Source organism: Colossoma macropomum, unplaced genomic scaffold (genome assembly GCF_904425465.1).
Source record: "Colossoma macropomum unplaced genomic scaffold, Colossoma_macropomum, whole genome shotgun sequence".
NCBI classification, from domain to species: Eukaryota; Metazoa; Chordata; class Actinopteri; order Characiformes; family Serrasalmidae; genus Colossoma; species Colossoma macropomum.
In genome coordinates, this window is record NW_023494786.1 from 32,997,377 (window position 1) to 33,023,509 (window position 26,133).

The 26,133-nt window shown below is 40.1% G+C and overlaps 1 protein-coding gene across 1 annotated transcript in view; it reads right to left on the minus strand.

The window, feature by feature from the left end:
* Positions 1-793: 793 nt before the first annotated feature.
* ca8 (carbonic anhydrase VIII) overlaps positions 794-26,133 on the minus strand; it is a 35,756-nt gene continuing 10,416 nt past the window's right edge. Inside the window, exons 2-9 of the mRNA XM_036565382.1 lie at positions 21,800-21,991; positions 20,901-21,025; positions 18,302-18,397; positions 17,618-17,680; positions 16,922-16,970; positions 14,813-14,925; positions 12,036-12,206; positions 794-1,396 (exon numbers count right to left, since the gene is read on the minus strand). Coding sequence (XP_036421275.1) covers positions 12,072-12,206; positions 14,813-14,925; positions 16,922-16,970; positions 17,618-17,680; positions 18,302-18,397; positions 20,901-21,025; positions 21,800-21,991 — 773 coding nt within the window. The 3' untranslated portion in view covers positions 794-1,396; positions 12,036-12,071. The remainder of the gene's footprint in view (positions 1,397-12,035; positions 12,207-14,812; positions 14,926-16,921; positions 16,971-17,617; positions 17,681-18,301; positions 18,398-20,900; positions 21,026-21,799; positions 21,992-26,133) is intronic.

Sequence of the window (26,133 nt, forward strand, 5' to 3'; positions counted from 1 at the left end):
AAAAGATCCTCAGTGTCAGCATCTCTCCACTGCTGACTAACATCACACTGAATGCAGCTTGTGATTAAAAGTTGCTGCTGCAGCCGCTTTCTGATAGCTGATGTTATTGTACTCTAATAGCTGTGAACCAATTTACTTTGGACTCCTTCGTTGTTGTGTGTTTGGTTCTCCAACAGTTCTGGACGCATCCTGGAATTCCAATCTTGGCAACTATAACAAAGATAAAGTGACACGTCTTTCTGCTTTCTATGGTGAGCTAAAGTAAGACGAACGCCTGTATTTCTGAGGTTAGCAAATGTGGTTATGTTATAATGGAAGTTTGGGGGGAGGAGCATGGCTGAAACCCCTCCTTCTTCCAATGGAATGCCCTATAAATTCACATCATTACCTTCTGTTCCCGTGATGAAGGGTTCACAATCCCCACCGCCACCCCATCTCCTCCCTGTTCCTCAGTCCTGGATCAGTCCTACTACAGCTATGAGGGGATCCGGCCTTCTAGCTACTGATAGAAGCCGCCCAGAGCTCCAGCCCAAGCTCTCAGAGTTCTCCCCCTCCCTCAATCAGCCTTCCCTCATACTACCACCACCATGTTGAAGCGTTTCACACCAAACCACTCTGAACGACTCTGTTTACATCTTAACCATTTCATTATGCAGGAATTTTGCAAAATCGTTGGAGTTCCCCCTTAAAATGTGCAGCATACACTGTGTATGGAAATTTAAAACTGCAGAAAGAAAGAAATTAAAACAACTGAAGTCGAAATGTTACAATAAAATTTCCAAACCATAAGAGATTGAGGTAAAAACTGTTTTTATTCATTACATTAAACATTAAATCATATAATCTCTCTGTAATACATGATGATGGTGCAGTAAAGCCACAGTGGTGTGATTATGCACATGCTACTCTTACTGCATATGAGTTTGTTCATTACTTCATTAACTAAAGTGTCCTAAAATTATCCTTCATCTTCCAGTTCTAAACAAAATCTTCATCATCCAGCATGTTTCTTTGCTCATTTGGGTATGACTGCTACATATCTGCCTCACAGAATTCATACTATTCATATGAGATGGCTTAGAAAACGCAAAACAAGATGAAACAAAAGGAATCTGAACAAAAAACTTACTATTACTAACATAACCTACCAATGCTATCCACAGCCCGAGCCTCATTCAGAGCAGGCTCCTGCACGACTATATTAATCTGGAACTGTGAGATGTTAGTTAGATGTTACTGGGTTTCTCTTCCGCTCGTCCTGCTGGCTGATTTGGACCCAGTGCTGCTGTATCTCGCGCTGTTAAGTTGAAAGCAGGAGCTGTCTGAGTTCCACATTTACATCAACCAGGCCTCAGTGAGGACGCTCCGAATCCTTCATCCCGCTTTGCTTCTCATGCTGAAAGACAGAAGGACAGAAGGACAAAATCCACAGTGATTAAACTGGAATATTTGTGCTTGGCATGCATATATACACAGAAAACTCCAGTAGGACTGCTGTGTCTGATCCACTCAGACCAGCACAACACACACTAACACACCACCACCACGTCAGTGTTACTGCAGTGCTGTGAATGACCCACCACCCAAATAGTACCTGCTCTGTGAGGGTCCATGGGGGTTCTGACCACTGAAGAACAGGGTAAAAGGGGGCTAACAAAGTATGCAGAGAAACAGATGGACTACAGTCTGTAACTGTAGAACTACAAAGTGCACCTATATAGTAAGTGGAGCTGATAAAATGGACAATGAGCATAGAAACAAGGAGGTGGTCACAATGTTATGCCTGATTGTGTGTGTGTGTGTGTGTGTATATATGTATATTATATATATATATATATATATATATATATATATATATATCATAACATGGAAACAACAGCAAATTCTTCTCATTTTTTGTCATTTCTAAGGATCAAACCCGCTGTCAGTGCTCAGCGCTGTAGAAATAGACATTTCTGATCTTCCCATATCATAAAAATAACAAAATTTCCAGAATTTTCTATTTTTTAAATAAAAGCTTTACATACTTTGTACATAATGTAAGTTTCATAACATGCCATTCACCCCACAATACCAACAGTTAATATTTGTAAACCAGCATGTTTTGAATTCACTGACATCACAACCATGAACATATTTACTTATGACCACGCCATTCACCTTACAGCAGTTTAGCCCCGCCCACTCACGCTGACCATTATCAGAAGTGTTTTTTTTAAAGGACACAATACCATTCAGAATAGAGCTCAATTACATCGTCAATATATCAGTTTGAAAGGCACAGTAACAAAAACAGCCTGTTTAACCCCTGAAAATCAGGATTATTACATACTAAGGCTCATTACTCATTAATAACAGGGACGTCAGTGCAAACTGGCTGAGCTGTTCTTAGGTTATAGGAGTGTGTAATAAAACTTTGGGCCTGCTGGTGGGTCCTGACCATTTAAGGGGCTATTCTAAGTGACAAAGAGAGGAAAATGGTGATGAAGAAGCTAAGCTATTTGACCTCATTTTAATTGCCTAATTACCTGATTATAAGCTGTCCTGACATTTTTACAGTGCATCAGTTCAGCAGAGTGATGGTTAGTGATGTTCGGTAGGAAGGCTGGAATTTGCATTAGTTTCAGGTTCCCAAATCTAATGAACACTTGGCAATGTTCATAAAGGTGAACCAAGTTTTGTGGATAAACTGTATAATCTCTACGCTGTTAGAAATAAAGGTTCTGTGCAGGTACGTTTTTTTCATCAAGGTACAAACAGTGTAAATGCTCCCTCAAAGGTACAACAGTGGTTTTAAGGTCTGACTGTGAACCTTAAATAAGTTTTTCCAGGTGAAAAGTTCGTATTTGTACCTTTTCATAACCGAATGTTTTAAACAGAACAGTAAAATAAAAGCCTGGAGACGAGACGGGGTGTGTGGAGTCAGTACAGCTTAGAACATATCATTTCAGTGGATTATGGTTCAGTTATGTTCCCTGACTAAAGGTACTGAGATGAACCCTTGAGGGTTCCACCCCAGCGACAAGAGGGGGACTGACCCAGTGACTGTTTACTTACTTTCATCTCTGTCAGAAAAGATTGCGATCAAATTTTGATATAAAGGAACATTAAAACCAGCAAACAAATGGGATTAATTGCCATAATTAAGCAAGTAAAGAATAAATCCACCTATTTTTCTAAATTCCTGCATTATTAAATGGTTCTAGAGAAACCTAGGGAGTCAGAACTGTTCACAGTGGTGGTGATAGGAACCAGACGTCCACCTCACTGAAAGTTATTACATGAAATGGTTATGAATTCACTGCCTGATGTCTGAGACACTGTTTTACGACAGTTTAAACACGTTTTTAGCCTAAAACAGAAATGTTCTGTTAAAACAGTGGAGAGGTACATGCAGGGTGTTCCAGATTTTCCACTATTTTCCATCATCAACATTCCATATAAACTCAGAAGACTTGTGTAGGTTCACTGGTGGTTCTGGATAGTAAATAAAATGTCTATATTTGTGTTGTAGTCATGGCAACCCCTATTTCCTATTACCGCCACTGTAAAGACATCTGAGTCTCCACAATCAACCATTTTGAAAAATTGGTGGAATTCCCCTTTAAGAGAGAAACAGATAGGCTGTTAGTTTTAATCCCATTTTCATGATATCAGTGCTGAGAACTCTATATAATTATCCCTACACTGGAGACGGCCCTGGACTAAAAAACCTCCCCCCACTTCCAAAGTCTCAGTTTAACCCCTGCTTATGAGACGCTGCAGCTCGGCCTTATGGGACATTCTCAATGTGGTTTTGGTCACTGTGACCTCATTGAGTTGGGCTGAAAATAGTGCAGCACTCTGTAGTGTGTAAAAAGTTCATAATACCACAACACAGTGCAGTACACTGCAGCGCAGCAGTGCACCCACGCAAACCACCTGGCTAAAACCACTAGACATTTGCATTTTGCGTCGCCTTGAAAATGGTCACGACTGAGGCTGGATGGAAAATTGGCCACAAGCAACATTCTCCAGGTTGGTGCAGCAGCGGTTAGCCAAAGAGCTAACACAGCAGTTTAAAAGCTGGCTAACTCACCTGTGATATACAATAAGAAAACAAAAGCAAAATTCTATCAGATAACTGTATTCCCACCACAGAGCAGTGCTGCACAATGACGTGTAGCAAACATGGTTGGTAGCTGTGCACAGCTGTGGTTAGCCAATCAGCTATCAAAGCAATTAGCAAGCTGACTAACTTGTCTGCCAAAAACATTAAAACTACAAAGGTAAAGATAAAGACTGAAAACATGTCACACATGTGGTTGTGTACAGCCAGTGGGAAAGAAATGCTTAAGTTTGTGCTTAAACACAGCTAAACTAGCATTTGTATTGGATATTCAGTGCTGCTATATGAAGCTTTGCTCCCTCAGAAGTCAACAAAGCCAAAGTTGCAAATTCGATAAGTATGAAATTTCACACTTGTTGTGGTGAAAGTGCACTTTCACTGGCAAGCATAAGTGTGACTGGGCCTTAAATCCCTACACACTTTTCTCAAACTGAGTGAGTAGAAGTCTGTGGACTTGATTATATTGTTTCTTACACTGCAAGACACACTGTAATCTATGCATTGCAAGCTATAAACAGTAGAAGTTGCCATCTTGAAATCCTGTACATCCTTTGATCCATGATTATAGATGACGTATATCATACAGAATATCTAGTAAGGACAACTTTCACTCAGTAATGTTTTATGACGCTAGAGGCGCTAGTGAGTCCAAAATAAATGGGTCCTATGGAGCTTTTGTGCTAAATTGTAGTTTGTAACTGCTTAATTATTTTTACAGAAAAATACACTTGTTTCTCAACACAGGACAGCATAAAATATTTACTCTGTTGTTAATGCTAACCAATCAGCACTCAGCAGCAGTAATGCTAACCAATCAGCACTTAATAGTTGTAATGCCAACCAATCAGCACTCCGTAGCAGTAATGCTAACCAATCAGAACTCAGTAGCAGTAACGCCAACCACTCAGAACTCAGTAGCAGTAATGCTAACCAATCAGCAATCAGTAGCACTAATGCTAACCAATCAGCACTTAGTAGTGGTAATATTTACCAATCAGCTCCCAGTAGCAGTAATGCTAACCAATCAGCACTCAGTAGTAGTAATGGTAACCAATCAGTGCTCAGTAGCAGTAATGCTAACCAATCAGCGCTCAGTAGCAGCAATGCCAACCAATCAGGACTCAGTAGCAGTAATTCTAACCAATCAGCACTCAGTAGCAGAAATGCTAACCAATCAGCACTCAGCAGCAGTAATGCTAACAAATCAGCACTTAGTAGTCATAATACTAACCAATCAGCACTCAGTAGCAGTAATGGTAACCAATCAGCGCTCAGTAGCAGTAATGCTAACCAATCAGCGCTCAGTAGCAGTAATGTTAACCAATCAGGACTCAGTAGCGGTAAAGCTAACCAATCAGCACTCAGTAGCAGAAATGCTAACCAATCAGCAATCAGTAGCAGTAATACTTACCAATCAACAATCAGTAGCAGTAATACCAACCAAACAGAACTCAGTAGCAGTACTGCCAACCAATCAGCAATCAGTAGCAGTGATGCCAACCAATCAGAACTCAGTAGCAGTAATGCTAACCAAAATTAAAGGAGGATTAGCAGACACTTTTTGCATGTTTTGGATATAAAGGGAGAAATAAGAAGTGGCTAGGTTTACCTTAAACTGGCTCTAATGGCTCAAAAGCAAGTTTATTATAGATTGCTTAATAATTTGACACAGTTTGAAGCAAACGTCTAAGTATTTAGACAGCAGTTAGCACAGCGCTAACCTAGCAGAGATATTAACGGCTTCTATTACTTGTTAGCTGGTTCCTTGATATGTTTTATTCTTCCAAAAAATAATGTAATACATACCTGACAAATATTCAACAATACATATTTTTTGTGAAACAATATTCAGTGCATCCCTATAGAATTCATTTTAGTTTCTTTTGCTTCCAATGTCAGGCAGTGCAACTGTCCCACCATATATGTTGATTAAGTAAGATATGAAAAAAGGTCATTTAGACATATATAAAATTCTAAATAATAAAGTTTGGCATGATTTTTGTTTTAAAACTTTAAAAATCATGTTGCAAAATAAGACAACTTTAAAAGTGCTCAACTCAATGAAAAACGTCCGCAAGCTCTTACACACAACCAAAAATAAAGGACTTTTATTTTGACATGCTTTTACAAACAAGGGACCAGGTATTGCACTGTAAAAAGACCAACAGTGACCAGTGACCAGGACAAAGGTTTCTATGGGTGTCTAAGTAGGTGCCTGTTTCATTTGAAATTAGTCTGAAAAGTCAGGTGGCTCAATCAGTGAGTCAAATGGAGCGACCAGACCAGCACAGTTTAATAACTGAAACAGGCAAGTAAAAGCTTTGATAACACTCACAATATTTAAGATATTAAATGCACATAGATATAAATGCAAATATATATGCAGATATGAAAATGTACAACATATCTTATTTGTCATTGACCCAGCCCAAAAGAAGCAACTTGAGACATACCTCAGCTGATTTAGATTAGATTACCCTTATTAGTCCCACAGTGGGGAAATTCCACCTCCACAATCTAACCCATCCGCGCAGGGAAACACCACACACATTAGTGAAGACGCACACTAGGGGGCAGTGAGCACACATGCCCGGAGCAGCGGCCAGCACCTGGGGAGCACTTGGGGGTTAGGTGTCTTGCTCAAGGGCACCTCAGTCACGTACTGCCGGCTCAGGGGATCAAAACGGCGACCTTCTGGTTCCCCAACCTCCAGCCCACGACTGCCCCTTGCATTTGGTGCGAACTGTGTAAATGAGATTTCTTGCACAACTATTGCTTTAGGTGTAGCTAACAGGTATTACTATCATGGTAGCAAAGGACACTGTGGGCCATCTTTTGAACACATTTAATTCTGAGAATCTCCACAAATGTCCAATTCACTGCATGTGAACGTGTTTTGCTGTGTCAGGTCATGACTGAAACAGTTCAACACAGCCTGTGGGTTTGACTGAGGGAGGTGTGTTTGTGTGTGGAGTGTTACAGAGTGTAGAGTTACATTCACAGGGCTGGATTTTCTCCTCTGAACAGCAGGAGAAATACCTGCATCTGCTGAGCTGAGGAGTCTGCGCTGTATTAACTCTAATACACACCCAGCTATATCCTCCCCACCCCTTGCACCCCCCGCTCACCCTCTCTGATCTGACCACAGGACCATTACATATCCATTACACCCACACAATATCTCTCTGTGCCTGCGTTCGTCCCTCAGACTGACCAGGCACTCAGCGAGGAGGAGGAAGTGTCTAAAAGTGCTTTTTACAAACTGAAAGAGTGAAACCACCTGCTTTTAGTTCCTAAGAGTTCGATTTAGGATTAAGTTTTAAAAAAGTTTAATACATATAGACACATATACTGAAATCTACTGAACTGGTTCAAAGTCAGAGCTGAAACACATTTGGGATTTAACTGATTTTGAACTTTAGACTAAAATCTTTTGGCTTTAAGTGACTCTAAAACTTAATTATGTTTATTTTATTAAAACTAATGGTTGAACATTCACTTTTATCACTACCAAAACAATAATAACTCTACACACACTTTACCAGATGTTTCAGCAGTGACTGTTTCGGTGGTGACAATTTTTGCTCATTTTGAGCTCAAAAACTCAGAACATGACCAGCAAACACAGCTTTGAACAGATGTACACACGGAAATCACCATATTTTAATTAAAACACAAAAAAAGTTACTTAACTACAGAAATAATGATGATTCTTAATGTTCCACACTGATTTTCAGACTTTGTGACATATTTACTTCAAAACAATAGGATCTAAGTGCTCACAGCCTGGCAGCCTCACCTCCTGCTCTAAAATGCAGGGGCGTGGCTAAAATAAGGCTCCACCTACAGAGTACAACTGTTTGTAACTGCATCCAAAACCGCATTCTACTGTACTATACATACAAAATGAATGAAAGGACTGGTGTACTAGTTTTGAGATGCTCTTTAGTGTGGTAGTGTGGTTTGTATCCATTCAGCCCCAGTCATTTCAGTATGCAGGAGTGTTAGCATAGCTTAGCATAGATGTACCATTGTGACTGTTAACATATGCAGCAGCGTTAGCATAGCTTAGCATAGATGTACCATTGTGACTGTTAACGTGTGCAGAAGCGTTAGCTTATCTTAGCAAATAGGTAGCATTTTCACTGTTAACGTGTTCAGGAGTTTTAGCTTAGCTTAGCATTTATGTGGCATTTTGACTGTTAACATGTGCAGGAGCTTTAGCTTAGCTTAGCATATAGCATTTTCACTGTTAACGACCTCATAATTCAGAGGATTCAGTGACACTAAGGGGGTTTTAGCCGTTTAGCCACATAATATGCAAATCAACTCATTACATTACAGCCAGCTGTGTTGTTTCCTGGCCTGTGTCGCTCAAGCCGGTGAAATAGGCTACTGAACCTGGACTTAGTGGAGAAACTCTCTCAGTAAGTGCTGAGAGAAGGTTTATTAGCTCCACTTTAGCTGTGCGCAGCTGTAGTGAGTGATGTGACAGTATTATGACTGTAAAGGATCCTCTGACCAAATCTAAATGCACGTACATCATCCTCTCCACCTGTGAACTCGGTGCTAGTTACGAGGCGGCCGTGGCTCCGTTTCAGGAACTCCTGATTTGGCTTCGGGCAAAAGGTCAGCTCATATTTCCCAGCAGAAGCGTCATATTTAGGAGAACCTGCACTGACCTTCACTTATCAGGCCATTTCCAGGATGCTGAACTGTATTACATTACGCTGCATTTCATTGCTGTGACATTAAACTTTTTACTGTTTAACAGTTTTAACAGTCATATTATAGAAATAATTCATGACAAATGGATGAATAGAAATTATTCATCATTACTTTAAGAGTAAAATCTAATTTACATCAATGCACATAAGTTTGAGGACACCTTTCTTTCTCATGGGGGAACCTTCAGGGCCTTCTCGGTCGTCAGAGACGGTCTAATGATATCTAGGAACTAAATAAATACACTCAGTAATAGAATCATCATGCTTATTAAGCTTTAACTGTGTAAGTATTGTCATAATACTTTTTTTGGTTTGAAACAAACAGGCTAAAGTCTTGAAAACTAAAAATGTCCAGTCAGGATTGTTTTCTCTGTGGTATCTAGGTAGATACAGCCAAGCGAGCTCTCCCATTGGTCAGGACTTCAGGAGCTGGATCGAAGGCCTTATATGCTAGATTGACTACTAGCATAATTAGGAAGTCAACCAATCATGTTTTGATGTACAATGGGACCAATTTTGTGAGAAAACATAATTTAACAACATCACTCTAGTCCTTCTGGCAGTTCTAGACACGTCACTGATGTTCTAGATACGTCACTGGCTGTGAATGCAAGCCATAGTCCAAAGCTGCTTCCACACAGAATGGGGAAAATTCACCGCTGTGCTTTTGGACAACATTATTTTGGCAGATGCACTTGTGTTACGGGACGGCAGGGAGGCGGACTCAAGCGCAGAGAGGAAAACCTGTGAGAAAGTGTCTTAAATGAATTGACTGAGTATGAATTTGGTGAGCGTGCACATCGGAGTTGAGGGGGCTCAGAGACAGGCTCGAACCGCTACTGTACTTACTGGAGGTCCAAGGAGTTACTGCTGCGCCACTGGGAGGCACTGGCAACAGCAGGAAAATCACCTCAATGAATGAAAGGGCAGGAAAACGGCAAACAAAGGGGACGTGCTTAAACAAAGGCTGAACTAGAAAAGTGAAATAAAAGATAATCAGAAAACAAAAAACACTTCCTCTGTGATTATGAGAGGAAGATCAGCTTTATGTTTCACCTGTTTGCTCTTTGTGGAGCAAACACCTTTTGTATGCCTTGGAGTCATTCGCTGCTCAAGCTGTCTTTTGGGTTTTAAGTAGTTTTGGGGCAATTTCTCTCTTTTGTTTTTTCCAGCCCTCTTTTCTTTTCTTTATTTTTCTTTTCTTTCCTTTTCTTTTTCCTTTCGTTTTCTTGTCTTTTTGTTTAAATACCCATCTGGTCTACGTATCGTACCGGTCACCCCTCTACAAAGGTGTGACAAAGCGCTGCTGTTTGCCACAGCCTTAAGTAGAGGAGTCCACAGGTGTGCCAGGTTGGGCCTAATCAGCCCAAGGGCTTCTGGGAATTGGAGTTCCCTGAACATATAGCACCTTGCCGCCGTCACTGTCTGCTGGCGGCCGGTGGCGCAGGCTGGGCACTTAAATAGGGTTCAAATGTTGTCAATTTCCGCGCAACATGCATCAGCCGAGTCTCAGCAAGGCCAATAGGAGAACAGTAGGCATGTCTGGTAGTTCTTGTCGCTACCCAAAAGGCTAGTTTAATCAGAGAGCGCTGCCCTACTGGCCCGCTTTTGTGCCCAATCTCATACTGCGAGCGGTGTAAAAGCAGTTTGCTGCAAACATGAGTTGCGAGCGCAGTGCATGTAGTGTTTAATGTGAAAGCAGCTTAAGCAGGTTCCAGGTAGTTGTTAGGAATGGGAAACAGTGGCGGCAGCTCTATGCCAGAACTCTTTACTGACAGAGTCACTGTAAAACTGATACACACAAGCTCAGATATATGATAATGTCTGTTACAAGCTTTAAATGTGTGTTTAATCTAGTACAGCCAAAAAAAGAGCGATGGTTCTATCTCACTAAAAGTGGGCATGACCTTTGACTTTATTCCCTAACAGCATTAATACTGTCTCTAGTATTGGTACAAATATTAGGACGTGTGACACTGTTTTCCTCTAAATAAACCTTTAGATTACACTTTAATGTGGTCAGTAAATCAACAAGTATTCTGCAATTAGCTCCACCCACACAGTCTGGCTGGTTGAGAAGTGTTTCCCGTGTTGTTGATGAAAGATTTTTTCTTTAAATCATGACTTCGATCTACTGAGACCTAATCAAATATACCACCTCCACCTCTATTGCTTAAAGAAAACATGTACATTTGTATTAAAAGCATTACACAGGTCCTCCCTTACCCCAAATGCTTGGGTTGCAGTTATAGCACTGCATCACTGTGGCCTAAATCAGGCTCTCTTACAGCCTCATTTCAGGATGAGTAATGAGTGCACCCAGGTGCCCCCAGGGAGAACTAAAATAGACAGTTCTCCACACAATACCGTAGCTAGTCCTAGATTAGAGTGAACTGGGTTATCCGCCCCCCCCCCAGCGTGCCATTGTTTAGAGGTGCCAAAGACCACTGGGAGCATGTGGCCCGTTTTCACTTGAATTATATTATTAATAGATGATCAGAGTGAGACTTCTGACCTGAAGGTCATGCATCCACCTGAGACATACTGTCAATTGCCACCTTTTGGAAACCACCTTTTGCTCAGTTTCTGACCACTGAGCTGCTTTTGGCTGGATATTTTTGGGTGGTGGACCCACACTCATACCAGCGTCCCACGCTCTGCCATGTCAGTGTCACTGCTGTGCTAAAAAATGGACCCAAATAAAATCTGTGTTTCTAATAAAGTGGCCAATGAATGGAAGCATAAGGTAGGTGTTTCTAATAAAGTGGCCAGTGAGTGGAAGCACAAGGCAGGTGTTTCTAATAAAGTGGCCAGTGAGTGAAAGCACAAGGTAGATGTTTCTAATAAAGTGGCCAGTGAGTGGAAACACAACGTAGGTGTTTCTAATAAAGTGGCCAGTGAGTGGAAACACAACGTAGGTGTTTCTAATAAAGTGGCCAGTGAGTGGAAGTACAAGGTAGATGTTTCCAATAAAGTGGCCAGTAAGTGGAAGCACCAAGTAAGTGTTTCTAATAAAGTGGCCAGTGAGTAGAAGTACAAGGTAGGTGTTTCTAATAAAGTGGCCAGTTAGTGGAAGCACAAGGTAGGTGTTTCTAATAAAGTGGCCAGTGAGTGAAAGCACAAGGTAGGCGTTAATAAAGTGTGTAAATTAGACTCTTTGCTAAAATATCACTTTAAGTACTACTGTCACACAAATTTACCGTTGGAGGATAATGGTGGGTCCTGGTGTTGGGGGTCTACTGGAAAGCTGCCCTGACCACCCGGTCACTGAGGGGCTGTGTTGGGCGGAAGTTGTCCCCTAGCATCCCATCATTACCTTCAGAAAGCTCCGCCCCTTTAACATGTGACCTGAGCCTCCGAAACTCTTCAATCTGCAGCACAAATGAAAACATCTTACACAAAACTCATCATCTTCACGAATGCATGTATAACACGCATTAAAGGGCTCATAATAGTGAAAGAGTTCATTGAGCATTTCAGCCCATATTGTTTTTTAATGAAACAGGGCAGCCAATCAGAACAGAGATCATTTACATCAGTCTTAAAGGCACATAATTTCTCCACTTTTAATGATCTACAGTCAGAGATAATTAAAAATATTCAAATACAGGGATTTTAAGGCATACAGGCCATGAGAGATGCTGAAGGGTTAAACACTGATGACTTATCTTCAGATTGCTTACTGTATGCAGATGTTATACAGTTCCAAGAAGAATGTGCTGATTACGCACTGACTCATGAAGCTGTGTGAGATTACAGGTTGGTATCAGATACAGAGCTTCACTATCAGACTGACAGTTCTGTCTGTAAGGTAAGACTGGGTTTCAGCAGCTGCGGCACAAATCTGTGAGTAAAAATCAGATATACAGGATCATCAAAGTCTGCTAGGCCTGCTTTAAAGTGTGCCCTTTGCCTGAAGGATCAATATTCAGCAGAAATGATCAAAAATCCTTTAGAAGTTTGTTGACAGGGGACGCTGACTCTTATGCTTTTTCATAGGTCAAATGATTTCCACACAGTACAGCAGCTTAACATGTGGAAAAATACTATAAAGTATGTTCAAAATAAAGTCATCAGACAATACATCCATAGAGAGTGTAGCCCATCTATTAAAGGGCTCATATCCTTCATTTTCCCCCCTCACAACTAAAATGTTTTCTTACTGTGCCTTTAAGACTGAAATGTGAAAATGAGCCCTGTTCTGCTCAGGTCCTGATTCGAAAGGCACTCTATAATTAACCTAAAAGAACTACTATATACTAAAAAAAACCAAAAAACTACTAAATGCAAATGTTGGCTTTTGTGACATCACAAAACTATGAACTCCAAAAGCAGTCTAGGCTGTAACACTTCTTATAACATCAGCGTGAGTGACTGGGGTTAACCTGCTATAAGCCAAATAGGTGGATATATGTACAAATGTTGGCTTCTGTGACATCACAAAAACACTGAATTCCAAACAAGCTGTTTTTGTAGATTAGTTTCCACACATGGACACATCTTTAATTTAAAAAAGTGGGCAAAATCAGTTTCCCATGATATGGGCCCTTTAATGCACAATTGATTTTAGTGATCCTATAGGCCAGAGGTTGGCAACATGCGGCTCTGTTACTGTCCTGTTGTGGCTCCACAGCAGAATCAGATTTGTAGGTAAAAATAAAATAATCCTCCTTTACAGTAAAATAAAGCTCTGCTGATCATTCAACACAGTTTAACAGTAAATGGTCTTAAACTCTGGAGTTAATGTAGAACTGCTAATTCACCCTTTGACCTTGAAGGTTGGCGCGCAGACTGCTGGTCACCATAGCAACACAGACAACAGTCTCGCCTAGCTAGTAGCTAACGAAACGGCAAAGAGAGAGATTTAAGATGAACATCAATAATTTGGAGATGAATGGACTTATTCACATTTATAATCACTCCAGTTGGTTTCCTGATGTGTTTAATCTGCAGTGAGAGCTGAAGTCAGCCGCCAGCCTCTTGTTCGAATTTTCCCGTTCAACCTTAAATTGTGCAGCAGTTCCACTCTGGCACCTCAGGCACCATTTAAGGTGGAACGGGAAAATTCGAAAAGAGGCTGGCGAATGAGAAGCAACTTCAGCCTCACAAACAGTCAAACATTAAGAGACATTTTACAAGAAACTGTTCTACTTTTGAGGAAACGTTTCCTGCTGGAGATGCAAGAAAAGCGGCTGTAGCTGAGCTAAAGCTTAAAGCAGAGCAGAGTAAGTCTGTGTTTTCATTTACATTTTTTAGCCTTTACTAGTAAATTAGCACATACTGAGACATATTTACAGCCAAGATGGTAAAATGGATATAAACTGTTGTGGCTCAGGTGGTTTGATTTTTGTTGAAAGAACAAAATGGCTCTTCTTAACATTTGGGTTGCGATATATTGATAAAGGCCTGCTGTAGCCCTTTATCAATAGTAAGGCACTGACCAGATCAAATCCAATCACGAAGTGTTGAAATAAGTTTTAAAAAGTAAATGGTAGTAAATAGAGGGGTAAAAATGTATTGAACTGAAGATGGTGATTCAACAGCATCTGTTTTGGAATGTTAGAATAAATTATAATTGAATTATAATAAAGAGACAGATTTGTTTTGATGTGATCAAAAGATTGGAGAAAATGATATGATGCATATTGTATAAGCCAGCATCTTTCTTTAATTTTTTTATTTTATCTCATTCTATTCTTCAAAATCTATTTATCAATTGTCTAATTTATTGTTAGAAATGTATGTATAGAAAAAGGAGATGAATGGACCAGCGGGATGGGGGAGGGGGTTGTTTCTGGTCTGTTTTCAGGTTCTGTAATAGTGTGATAAAGAGCTGCTGGATTTACAGAAATAAAATTAAAAATTGATCACAAAAAATAATTGATTATAATAACATTCATTAAAGTATGTCCTCAATTGTTTGGCCAAAATAAAATATTTAGACTGTTTTCACACAAAATTCATAAAAAAGGTTTACCTGCATCTGAGAGATGGTGAGAGGGTAGCGGTAGAGGATCCATATGACGTTCTCGCTGCAGGGAGGTGTAGTTAAAGAGCCTTCATACACCCAGTAATCTCTTAATAACGGATCTAAAGAAATGGAGAAACAGATACAGTCTGAGAGAAAACAGTAAAGACAGTAAAATAAATACAACTGCAATAAAACGGCAGCTTGAATTTAGTGGCGCTGTAGCTCAGGTTGGACGTTGAAAGAAGAAGAATCAGTAGATGCTGCCGGTGCTGACTGACCATTAAGTGTTGTGAGTTTGAGAAGTTTGAGAACCCACATTTTGACAAATAGAGGATCAAACATATTATTATTAACACGAAAAAGGTGAAGGAGGGTGAATCATCACCATCAAAGAAGCAAAAATATAAAGAACCAAAACAAAATGGGGACAGACGACAGCAGAAAACCTGACGGCCACCGTAGGTTCTACTACACGCTTGGAAAGGGAGGGGTGAGGGAGTGGGATTCAGGTGGTTGCGATCTGCAACCTGACCACTAGATGCCACTAAATCTTAAACACTGCACCTTTAAAAAGTAAGTTACTGGACTGGCTTAAAACTTTAAGTTAATTGAACTTCTGATAGTAAGTTAACAGAATAAAAAACTTACATTCTGTTCAGTCAAAATTTTAAGGCCACCCGGTTACATACTTTATTAAAGCTGCACTGTGTAAGACCCACCAATATCCAGCGACAAATGAATTGTCTCTAGTAATAATATTGATCAAAAAAATTAAAATATAACAGTCTGTTGGTGTCTAGTCTATATATATGGTACAGAAACAGATCTTGTCTCTACTACGAGTCCTGCCTCCCTGACTCACTATCGTTAACAGGATTGGCTTTGCTGTTTCTTGCTAATATGTGAGAGGCTGTAGATACATCTGGTTTTAAGAAGCATCAAAGCTCCATCAACTAGATGTGCATGTAGGCATGGCTGTACCCACCACTGAGGTCACCGCGTTCTGGACCTCGTCATTTTTTCCGACTTATATAAACAATAAAAATCGTGAAATAATTGCAAAGATATTGTATAACGCCAAGATAACTGACTTTCGCATCTGATCACTGGCAACATTGCTTTACCATGGGTGCAGTGAAGGATCTTCTTGTCGTTACTACAGAACCTTTACTCAACATGGTGGTTCTTTGATTATGTTAACAAACCCGACAGGCAGCTGAATCTGCGGAAACTTGATACAGGCAGACTGCATAGCTCAGTGCTGTTTATCCCCAGATATCAGGTGTGTCCACATTCCTAGTGAGCTTTCATGATGCTGGCCAGTCAGTTTCACTTGAGTGAATTAACTAGTCTGCAGGTAACATCAATTCCGTCCATCTAATGTCAGGCTGATGAACTGTCAACGAAAATTAAAATTCTTTTCTTTCAATTCAGTTTGTGTAAAGGGTTAAAATGCATATTAAAATGAGGTACCCTTATATATTTTTATTTTCATTGCAAGATTATCCTAGTAGAGGCTGGTAGAATCTGCACATAAATATCAATTGACCCTGTGTTTAGCTTCTTCACTAACACAGATGATAATGAAACACGGCATGCCCCCAAACCCCCCTGGCAAGTTCAGTTTTTTGGACCTGGGTATTTCTAAAACACTGTGTACCGCTATGCCACCTGCAGACTGCTTTTAGGTCCCCATCAATGTCAAAATCAAGCCTACGCCCTTGGAAATGTGTAACTGCATGCAACGTGTAGAAGAACATTTTGGACGTGAGTGAATTATTTACTATTGTCATCACATCTTCATCAGTATGATGTTGATTTTGAGATCATCTGAGGCCGAAACATCGAGCCGGACCTTCTTTTTGAGTCTGTGTGTGACGTTAATATGTAAAGACGCCTGTCGTGGTGTGAAAAATCCTCGATCCGATGCCTTTCAGGCTTTACAGGGTGACTCGCAGCAGCACACACTCAGCATATTTTAGTGTGTTCTTTTCTCTCCATAATCAGTAATGACACTTCTTTCAGCTTTAACTTAAAAAATCTTACATAGTGCAGCTTTAAGTTAAAACGTCATTAAAAAATCTCACGATGAATTAAAATATCGGGAAAACTTACCAGGGAGTAACGTGTTAGGATTGAAACACGGTATTATTTTTGTCTTTCCCTGTAACGACAAAACGTTATTTATTAAAAAGAAAGCCACCGAAAGCTCACAGTGCACTTAACCAAATTATGCAAATTTTCAATAATACAAATAAGTTAAACAAATTAATTACATTACAACAACTGTAATAATTCACAGTAACAATTTTCTTTGAGTAACTATGTTTATCTTTTTATGGTGGGTGGATTTTTTTTTCCAAAGTTCCTATTAACCCTTAAATGTCCAACTACATTTAGCATGATACAAAAAACTTGTTCAGATTTGTTTAAGGTGGTGAAATTTTGTAAAGTTATACTTTGAAATAGTTTTTCTTTACATTAGGTCACATTTTCATGCTTTTAATCACAATCACTTTTGGATTTTTACTGTTTTTTGTAAAAAGCCTCCAATATGTGACCAAAAGACTGAATTTAATGATTAATTAGGTGATAAACTTTTACTTTTTCAGCCACGATTTGATCAGTGTCAAACATATCTTCAGATTTGTGCTCAGAGCTCAGAGAACATACAGACCAAATGACTTTTAACACATCAGACATGGCCATTAATGGGTTAAACAGTATGTCTGTACTAAGCGAGCCGGTATTTGTTTGTTTATTGATTTCGTTTTGCTGTATGTGGCCTAAACTGTGTTGTATATTTCTCACTTTGTATTGCAGATCCTGCAGCACATCTGTAATAGCCTTCAGCCCCAGATGTTCCTTCCCAACCTGCACATACAGCACAGCAGCACAGTCAACACATTTAGCATCATTTGAACATTTTGTGATTAATGGGCCGACAGAAATGGTTCAGACTGACTTGGAATAAAATCTCGTTTCACTGACGTAGATTAAAGTTAAGAACGTTTATTTCTTCTCCTGTAAGGTTCAGAGGTAAAAGGCTTTCTAATGACATTAATGGTCACTGCCATGCAAAGTAGGTTAATTATGTGATCTTCACAATGAACAATGGACATTAAAGGGGAACTCCACCAATTTTTAAAAAAATTCTACATAATTAAACAGTAAGATGTAAACAGAGTCATTCAGAGTGGTTTGGTGTGAAACGCTCTGTTCTAGAGAAACTTACCGAGTCAGAACTGTTCACAGTGGTGGTGATAGGAACCAGACGTCCACCTCGAAAAGCTCCCTCACAGAAAGTTACTACATGAAGTGGTTATGAATTCACTGCCTGATGACTGAGACACTGTTTTAGGATAGTTTTGAGAAGATTTTGGCCTAAAATAATTTTTGAAAAATGGGTGAAATTCCCCTTTACGTCACAGTGACATAAGACATTCATAGCATCTATATGTGGTAATGTTGCTGTTGAAAACCCACTGAGCGTACCTGTACGAAGAGAGCGATGATGAGGATGCCGTTCCTCTTCCCCATGGCTTCCTCCACACTGTTAAACAGCGTACTGTTCCAGTGAATCAGATGCAGCTACAAAACACAACGCAAGTCTTACTGAGGAACCCACCACAACGACACACAAAGGGGACATTTTAGAAGTTTTACAGTAGACGTCATCCTGAAACGCTTTGACTGCAGTGTAAATCTGAAGTTAAGCATTATTTCTATGTATTTATTATTAATATATATTTTATAATTAAATTTGAATTCCTCACCTATAGAAGCTCCTACCTTGTGCTTCCACTAACTGGCCAGTTTATTAGAAACACATACCTTGTACTTCCACTCACTGGCCACTTTATTAGAAACACCCACCTTGTGCTTCCGCTAAATGGCCACTTTATTAGAAACACCTATCTTGTGGTTCCACTAACTGGCCACTTTATTAGAAACACCTACCTTGTGCTTCCACTAACTGGCCACTTTATTAGAAACACCTACCTTGCGCTTCCACTAAATGGCCACTTTATTAGAAACATCTACCTTGTACTTCAACTAACTGGCCACTTTATTAGAAACACCTACCTCAGACTTCCACTAAATGGCCACACCCACCTTGTACTTCCATTAACTGGCCACTTTATTAGAAACACTCAACTTGTGCTTTTATTGGAACCCCTGTTCTGTCCTATGCTTTTATACAACCGTTTAGCAAAGGAAAGGAAACCAAACACTGTTTGAAATATGTTTTTGTCATTTTCACTTTCTTCCACCAAAAAAGTAGTTCCAGCATCGTAAAGAGACCATTACTGTCACTTTTCAACCAGTCAGATTGTGTGGGCGGAGCTAACTGTTGTGTGAAGTTCCATTGTTTTCCAGTAAACCTCAGTCTTTCTCTGTGAGAGTGGAAAGGTCTGCGTCAGCAGGTGATGCACTGTGAGGCTCTTGTCTTCCTGCCAGGCTGGAGCAGACAGCAGCAGGTGTGTGTGTGTGTGAGAGAGAGAGCAGGTGCAGGGGACAGGTGTGTACTCAGGGCTTTGAAATAGAGCCCTCAGCACTGTTTAAAGAGCCACTGTTATTGTTTCCTCTGCCACTGTGCAGCCTTCAGTGCCAGGTATCTTTCACTGGTCACTGAGGACCATCAATGAGGTCATGTCACACAAACATGTGACCTCAGATGGTTAAATTAACACAGGGATGTGTAAAATCACAGACCAACACAAACCAGCATTACCTGCACGAATAGAAGCTCAGATACTGTGTGAAGACATCAGTCTACATTCTTCTTCTGTATCTATTATAAATCATTCAGGAAGTATCAAGGGATTATTCAGTATCTACTATAAATTATTCAATAACTACTATAAATTATTCAGTATCTGCTATGAATTATTCAGTAACTACTATTAATTATTCAGTAACTATTATAAATTCATTGGTAAGTACCATAAATTATTAAGTAATATACATATATCTTTATATTCTTAAATTAAAAATTTTAAAAAATTTAAATTATAAATTATTAAGATATATACATATATCTTTATATTTTTATTGTTTATTCTATTTTATATATTGTTTGTATATTTCCTGCTGCTCTGTCTTCTGTGCTGCTGTAACACCGCAAATTTCCCCGTTGTGGGATTAATAAAGGATTATCTTATCTTATCTTATCCTATCTTAAGTACCTACTATGAGTTATTCAGTATCTACTGTGAATAATTCAGTGTCTAATATGAATTATTCATTTTATGCAATGAATTATTCAGTAACTACTATTAATTATTCAGTAACTACTATAAATTATTTAGTACCTACTATGAATTATTAAGTATCTACTATAAATTATTCAGTATCTACTATGAATTATTCAGTAACTACTATTAATTATTCAGTATCTACTATAAATTATTCAGATCTACTTTTAATTATTCAGTATCTACTATGAATTATTCAGTAACTATTATGAATTATTAAGTATCTACTATAAATTATTCAGTATCTACTGTGAATTATTCAGTATCTAATATGAAACTGTGTAAGTTGTGTGTGTGAGGAACTGAAGCGTGGACTCCCACACAGACCTTGAGTGTTCAGGGGGTTAAAGAGGAGATAAATCTGCTGTATGAAAACATCCTTTTCAGCCGCAGGTTGTTTGGGTTTGGTTTTGTAGAAAGTGCATTGTGCTCTGTTTTCCTCCAGGAACTTCAGTGTTTATATCTTTCACACACACTGGCTGACTGACCTTCAGATAGCGCTCAGCTCTGCAGTGCTTTTCACAAAGCATTTTCTCAGTAAGTCAGATAACTTTAGCCCAAAATTCAGCCTGTCCACGTGAGAAGAGGGCAAGTTCAGTACATCTACATACCAAATCGGTCACAATCTGTTGTTACATGTCCATTTTACAACCTATTTTTATCTCTTAGAATTTTTCCACGTCTTAGCTGACCGACTACATTTGGACAAAGAGTGGAAATGAAGAAAGTTCGATTTTTCATTGAACTATTGCTTTAAGTTATCAGCCAACTGAGAGAGTCTGTCAACATGGCCTAAAACACAGCGAGGCTGAGAAAATGAACAGTGCCTGACCGACCTCCATGGGGAAGGCCTTGAAGTTGACGGTGTGTTCGGACCCCCGCTGGTTCTCCTTGCCCCAGTGGAAACGCACCTCATGCAGCTCGTACTCATGGTCACTCGGGAGGGGGCCGCCAGTCACCACTGGAGCGGGAGAAAGTGAAAGAGAGCAGGACGAGTGTAAACAAAGGCATCTCACAGACCCCCAAAGTGCACACCGCCTTTGCCTTCTGATGACATTTTACCCATAATGTTTGCTCATAAGGCAGATCTGTGCTACTCCTTTGTGAATATTTATCCTCAGGACTCACTCATGTATTCATCAAAGTGTCCCCCTTGGTATGAAGAGCAGGTTTAAATGATGATTTGCCATTTTTCTTTTCCAAACTATTGTTAAAAGCACACATTGAAACTCTTTTGGAAGTTCTAGATACATCACTGACTGTGAATAAGAGATGTATCCTGCTGGAGATGCGAGAAAAGTGGCTGTAGCTGACCTAAAGATTAAAGCAGAGCAAAGAAAGTCTGCGTTTTCATTTATATCAGAATCAGAATCAAATTTATTGACCAAGTAGCTTTCACACACGAGGAATTTGATTCCAGCTGTTGGTGTCTCTCTAGTGCTAAATGCGATATGCAAACAATGTACAAATAATTTACAGACCATGCACAATATTCAGTATATGCAGTATACAAGCAAGTATAAAAGCAAGAAGGGTCTGGGTTCGATTCCCCGGCCAGGCGACCAGGGTCCTTTCTGTATGGAGTTCTAGATACATCACTGACTGTGAGTAAGAGATGTAGTGGAACCAGAGGAAAGGAACCAAGACTCCAAAACTCCCTAAGAACATGAAGATGAACTCATGAGCAAGAATTTACTTATCTATTCTATTCTACTGCTGCACAGCGCGTTTGTACCTGATTTGGATTTGAGCATGATCCTGACAGTGTGTCCATCATTTATGACCTCACAGTCCCTGCAGACCACATAGTTGGGGTTCAGGCCGACCTCCAGCAGGCGGGGGTCATACTGGGCCTCTCTGGAGTTCAGGTTAATGGGGGACTGGTTCTCTCCGTTAGCCTCGGGAAACAGCAGCCCCCACTCTGCACCTACACACACACAAACAGAGCACAGTACAGATCAGACTGAAACACTGAACTTCCACCGTCAAATCACACGTCAGTCAAGTTTTTAGGCCCAAAGAAAATAGCCTTTGCCTTGAGCAGGGGTCAGCAACATGCGGCTCTGTTACTGCCCTGTTGTGGCTCCACAGCTGAATTAGATTTGTAGGTAAAAATAAAATAATCCTCCTTTACAGTAAAATAAAGCTCTGCTGATCGTTCAACACAGTTTAACAATAAATGGTCTTAAACTCTGGAGTTAATGTAGAACTGCTAATTCACCCTTTAACCCTGAAGATCAGCACAGACTGCTGGTCACCATAGCAACACAGACAACAGTCTCGCCTAGCTAGTAGGTAACGAAAGAAGGGAAAGATTCAAGACGAACATCGAGACTGTAGAGATGAGTAGATAGACTAATTTGCCTTTATATGCACTCCAGCTGGTTTCCTGACATGTTTAATCATCAGTGAGAAACCAGCAACCACTAAAAAGTTGAATGTTAAGAGAGTTTATAAGACACCGTTCTACTTTTTGTAGAAATGTTTCCTGCTGGAGATGCGAGAAAAGCGACTGCAGCTGACCTAAAGATAAAAGCAGAGCAAAGTAACTCTTTATTTTCATTTATGTCGGAATCAGAATTACAATGAAAGTGCATTTCAATGAATACAAACCGTTTACACTGATCCAAAGAGAACTCCATTTCAATGAAACCCTAAAAGAATTGCACTGAAATGTTAACTCTGATCAGCTCTCAGCTTCATTATTAGAGCGAGAAGAAGGAGAAAAAGGTGAGATGAGCTGCTTTTCCACCGTTTACAGGCTTTAACTTCTGTTCGGCGCTGCTGCCATGGTAACGCTGAATGATGGCGCAGTGGAAAAAAAGCACATGAATTCCGATCTGAGCGTCACATTAAGGTCGCATGGCCACAAATCGGATACGTATCCGATCTAGGACCACATATGAAAGTGACTCAGGTCGGATTTGAAAAGATCAGATTTGTGTCCACACAGCTCTGAAAACATCAGATCTGAGTCACATTAGGGCAAAAAATCGGATTTGTGCCACTTCAGCCTGGTAATGTGAACGCAGCCTTAAATGAATGTCATTCTGCAGCTCCTGGAGCTTAGTGTTTATTTTAGGCCGAAAGGAGAAGAACAGAGTCTAACCAGCTTCACTCGCTCTGCTGATGTTCCACTGCAGTTCTCCTGGCTTTTTTTGCTCTATATAGAGTCTAAATACGATTCTAGCTGTTACGTTTCTACAGCGATCACTCCGTCCTCCTCGTCCTCGCTCTGTGTGTGGCTGCCTTGTGTTTGATACTCCGTCTTGTTCTCTGAAGGTCCGTGTCAAAGCGTCTCCTCTATCTGGCGTGTTTGACCCTGAGGCAGTGACGCCGGCCTGCTGTGCTGAAGCTGCTCTGTTCTAATGTGGCTAATGTGGGTCTAATGTTGGTCTTAGTTCATTTGTGCTCTAATGCAGGAACTAAATAAAGGCTCCTGTGCTCCAGGGCCTCTCAGTCATTAGAGCTGGGGGTCCTGCAGGACTGGGAGACCCCCAGGGGAATTCAGGATGTGCTCATTTCCCCCTCCCTCTTCCTCCTCCATTTTCTTTTTCTTCCTTCATTCCTGCTCTCTTCATACTTTAGCACAAGTCTTACTTTTATGACCTCTGCTACTACCTCTACTTCTACTCCTGCTTCTACAACCACTACTGCTACCTCTACTTCTACTCCTGCTTCTACAACCACTACTGCTACCTTTACTTCTACTCCTGCTTCTACAACCACTACTGCTACCTCTACTTCTACTCCTGCTTCTACAACCACTACTGCTACCTCTACTTCTACTCCTGCTTCTACAAGCACTACTGCTACCTCTACTTCTACTCCTGCTTCTACAAGCACTACTGCTACCTCTACTTCTACTCCTGCTTCTACAAGCACTACTGCTACCTCTACTTCTACTCCTGCTTCTACAAGCACTACTGCTACCTCTACTTCTACTCCTGCTTCTACAACCACTACTGCTACCTCTACTTCTACTCCTGCTTCTACAACCACTACTGCTACCTTGATTTCTCCTACTGATTCTATGACCCCCACTACTACCTCTCCTTCATCTCTACAACCTCTACTACTACCTCTACTTCTACTCCTACTTCTACAAGCACTATTACTGCCTCTACTTCTTCAGCCACTACTACTACCTCTACTTCTACTCCTGCTTCTACAAGCACTACTACTACCTCGACTTCTCCTACTGATTCTATGACCCCCACTACTACCTCTCCTTCAGCTCTACAACCACTACTGCTACCTCTACTTCTACTCCTACTTCTACATGCACTATTACTGCCTCTACTTCTACAACTACTACTGCTACCTCTACTTCTATTCCTACTTCTACATGCACTATTACTGCCTCTACTTCTACAACTACTACTGCTACCTCTACTTCTATTCCTACTTCTACAACCACGACTACTACCTCTACTTCTCCTACTGATTCTCTGACTCCGCTTTGACCTATTTCTGCCCCTACAAGCACTACTACTACCTCCACCTCTACTCCAACTTGTACAAGCACTATTACTGCCTCTACTTCTTCAGCCACTACTACTACCTCTACTTCTACAGGCACTATTACTGCCTCTACTTCTTCAGCCACTACCACTACCTCTACTTCTCCTACTGATTCTATAACCCCACTACGATCTATTTCTGCCCCTACAAGCACTACCATTACCTTTACTTCTATTCCTACTTCTACAACCACTACTACTACCTCTACTTCTACTCCTACTTCTACAAGCAGTATTACTGCCTCTACTTCTACAACCACTACTACTACCTCTACTTCTACTCATTCTTCTACAAGCAGTATTACTGCCTCTACTTCTACAATCACTACTACTACGTCTACTTCTACAACTACTACTACTACTACCTCCATTTCTATTCTTACTTCTACAACCACTAATCCTAGCTCAACTTCTATAATTGCTACTACAACTACTATTTCTACTATTTCCTACTTGTACAGACACTGTTACTACTTCTGCTTCTGCTCCTCCTTCTGCAATCACTACTACTACCTCTGCTTCTACTCCTACTTGTACAAATATTACATCTACTGCTATTACCACCACTACTTCTATGACCCCTCCTGCTACATCAGTTTCTATTTCTACCTCTACAACCACTACTATCTCTACTTCTGCTCCTACTTCTTCAACCACGACTTCGACTCCTACTTCTACAACTGCTACTACTACCTCTACTACTACTTTTACAAGCGCTGTTACTACCCCTACTTCTACTCCTACTTCTACAAGCACTAACACTACCTCTACTACTACTCCTACTTCTACAACCGCTACTACTACCTCTACCTCCACTCACACTTCTACAATCATTACCACTACCTCTACTTCTATTCCTACTTCTACAAATATTACCTTTACTTTCATTACTACCACTACTTCTATGACCCCTACTACCTCAACTTCTACTCCTACTTCTACAAACACTGTTACTATCTCTACTTCTGCTCCTACTTCTGTGACAATGTTACTACCTCAAGTTCTACTCCTACTTTTATGAACACTAATATTACCTTTACTTTTACTTCCTACTTCTATTCTACATCTGCTTCTACAGCTACTACTTCTACCTCTCTTTCTACTCCTCTGACCACTAGTACTTCAACTACTACCTTTATTACTACTACTATTACTTCTTCTTCCACAACTATTTATACTACTACCATTACTTCTACTACTACTACTTCTATTACTATTACTAATTCTTCTACATATGATTACTGCTACTACTTGTGCAAGTGTAACTACTCTCAGAATTACTTTTAACAGTTCTACTACCACTATTACTTCAGCTGCTACTTGCTTTATTACAACAGCTATTACATCGACTACTACTACTTTTACTACTGCTGTAATGTGGCCAGAGAGTTACCCTAACCCCATCCTTTCACCCCGTAAGAGAACAAACAGGTTTTATTCTATAAATAATGTACTAAATTCTTATTTTCATTTTAAAGTTTTACTACTGAAGCATTTAGTGTTATGTGTTTGTAGTGTATACAGTTCACAGTGTGATGTTAGAAAA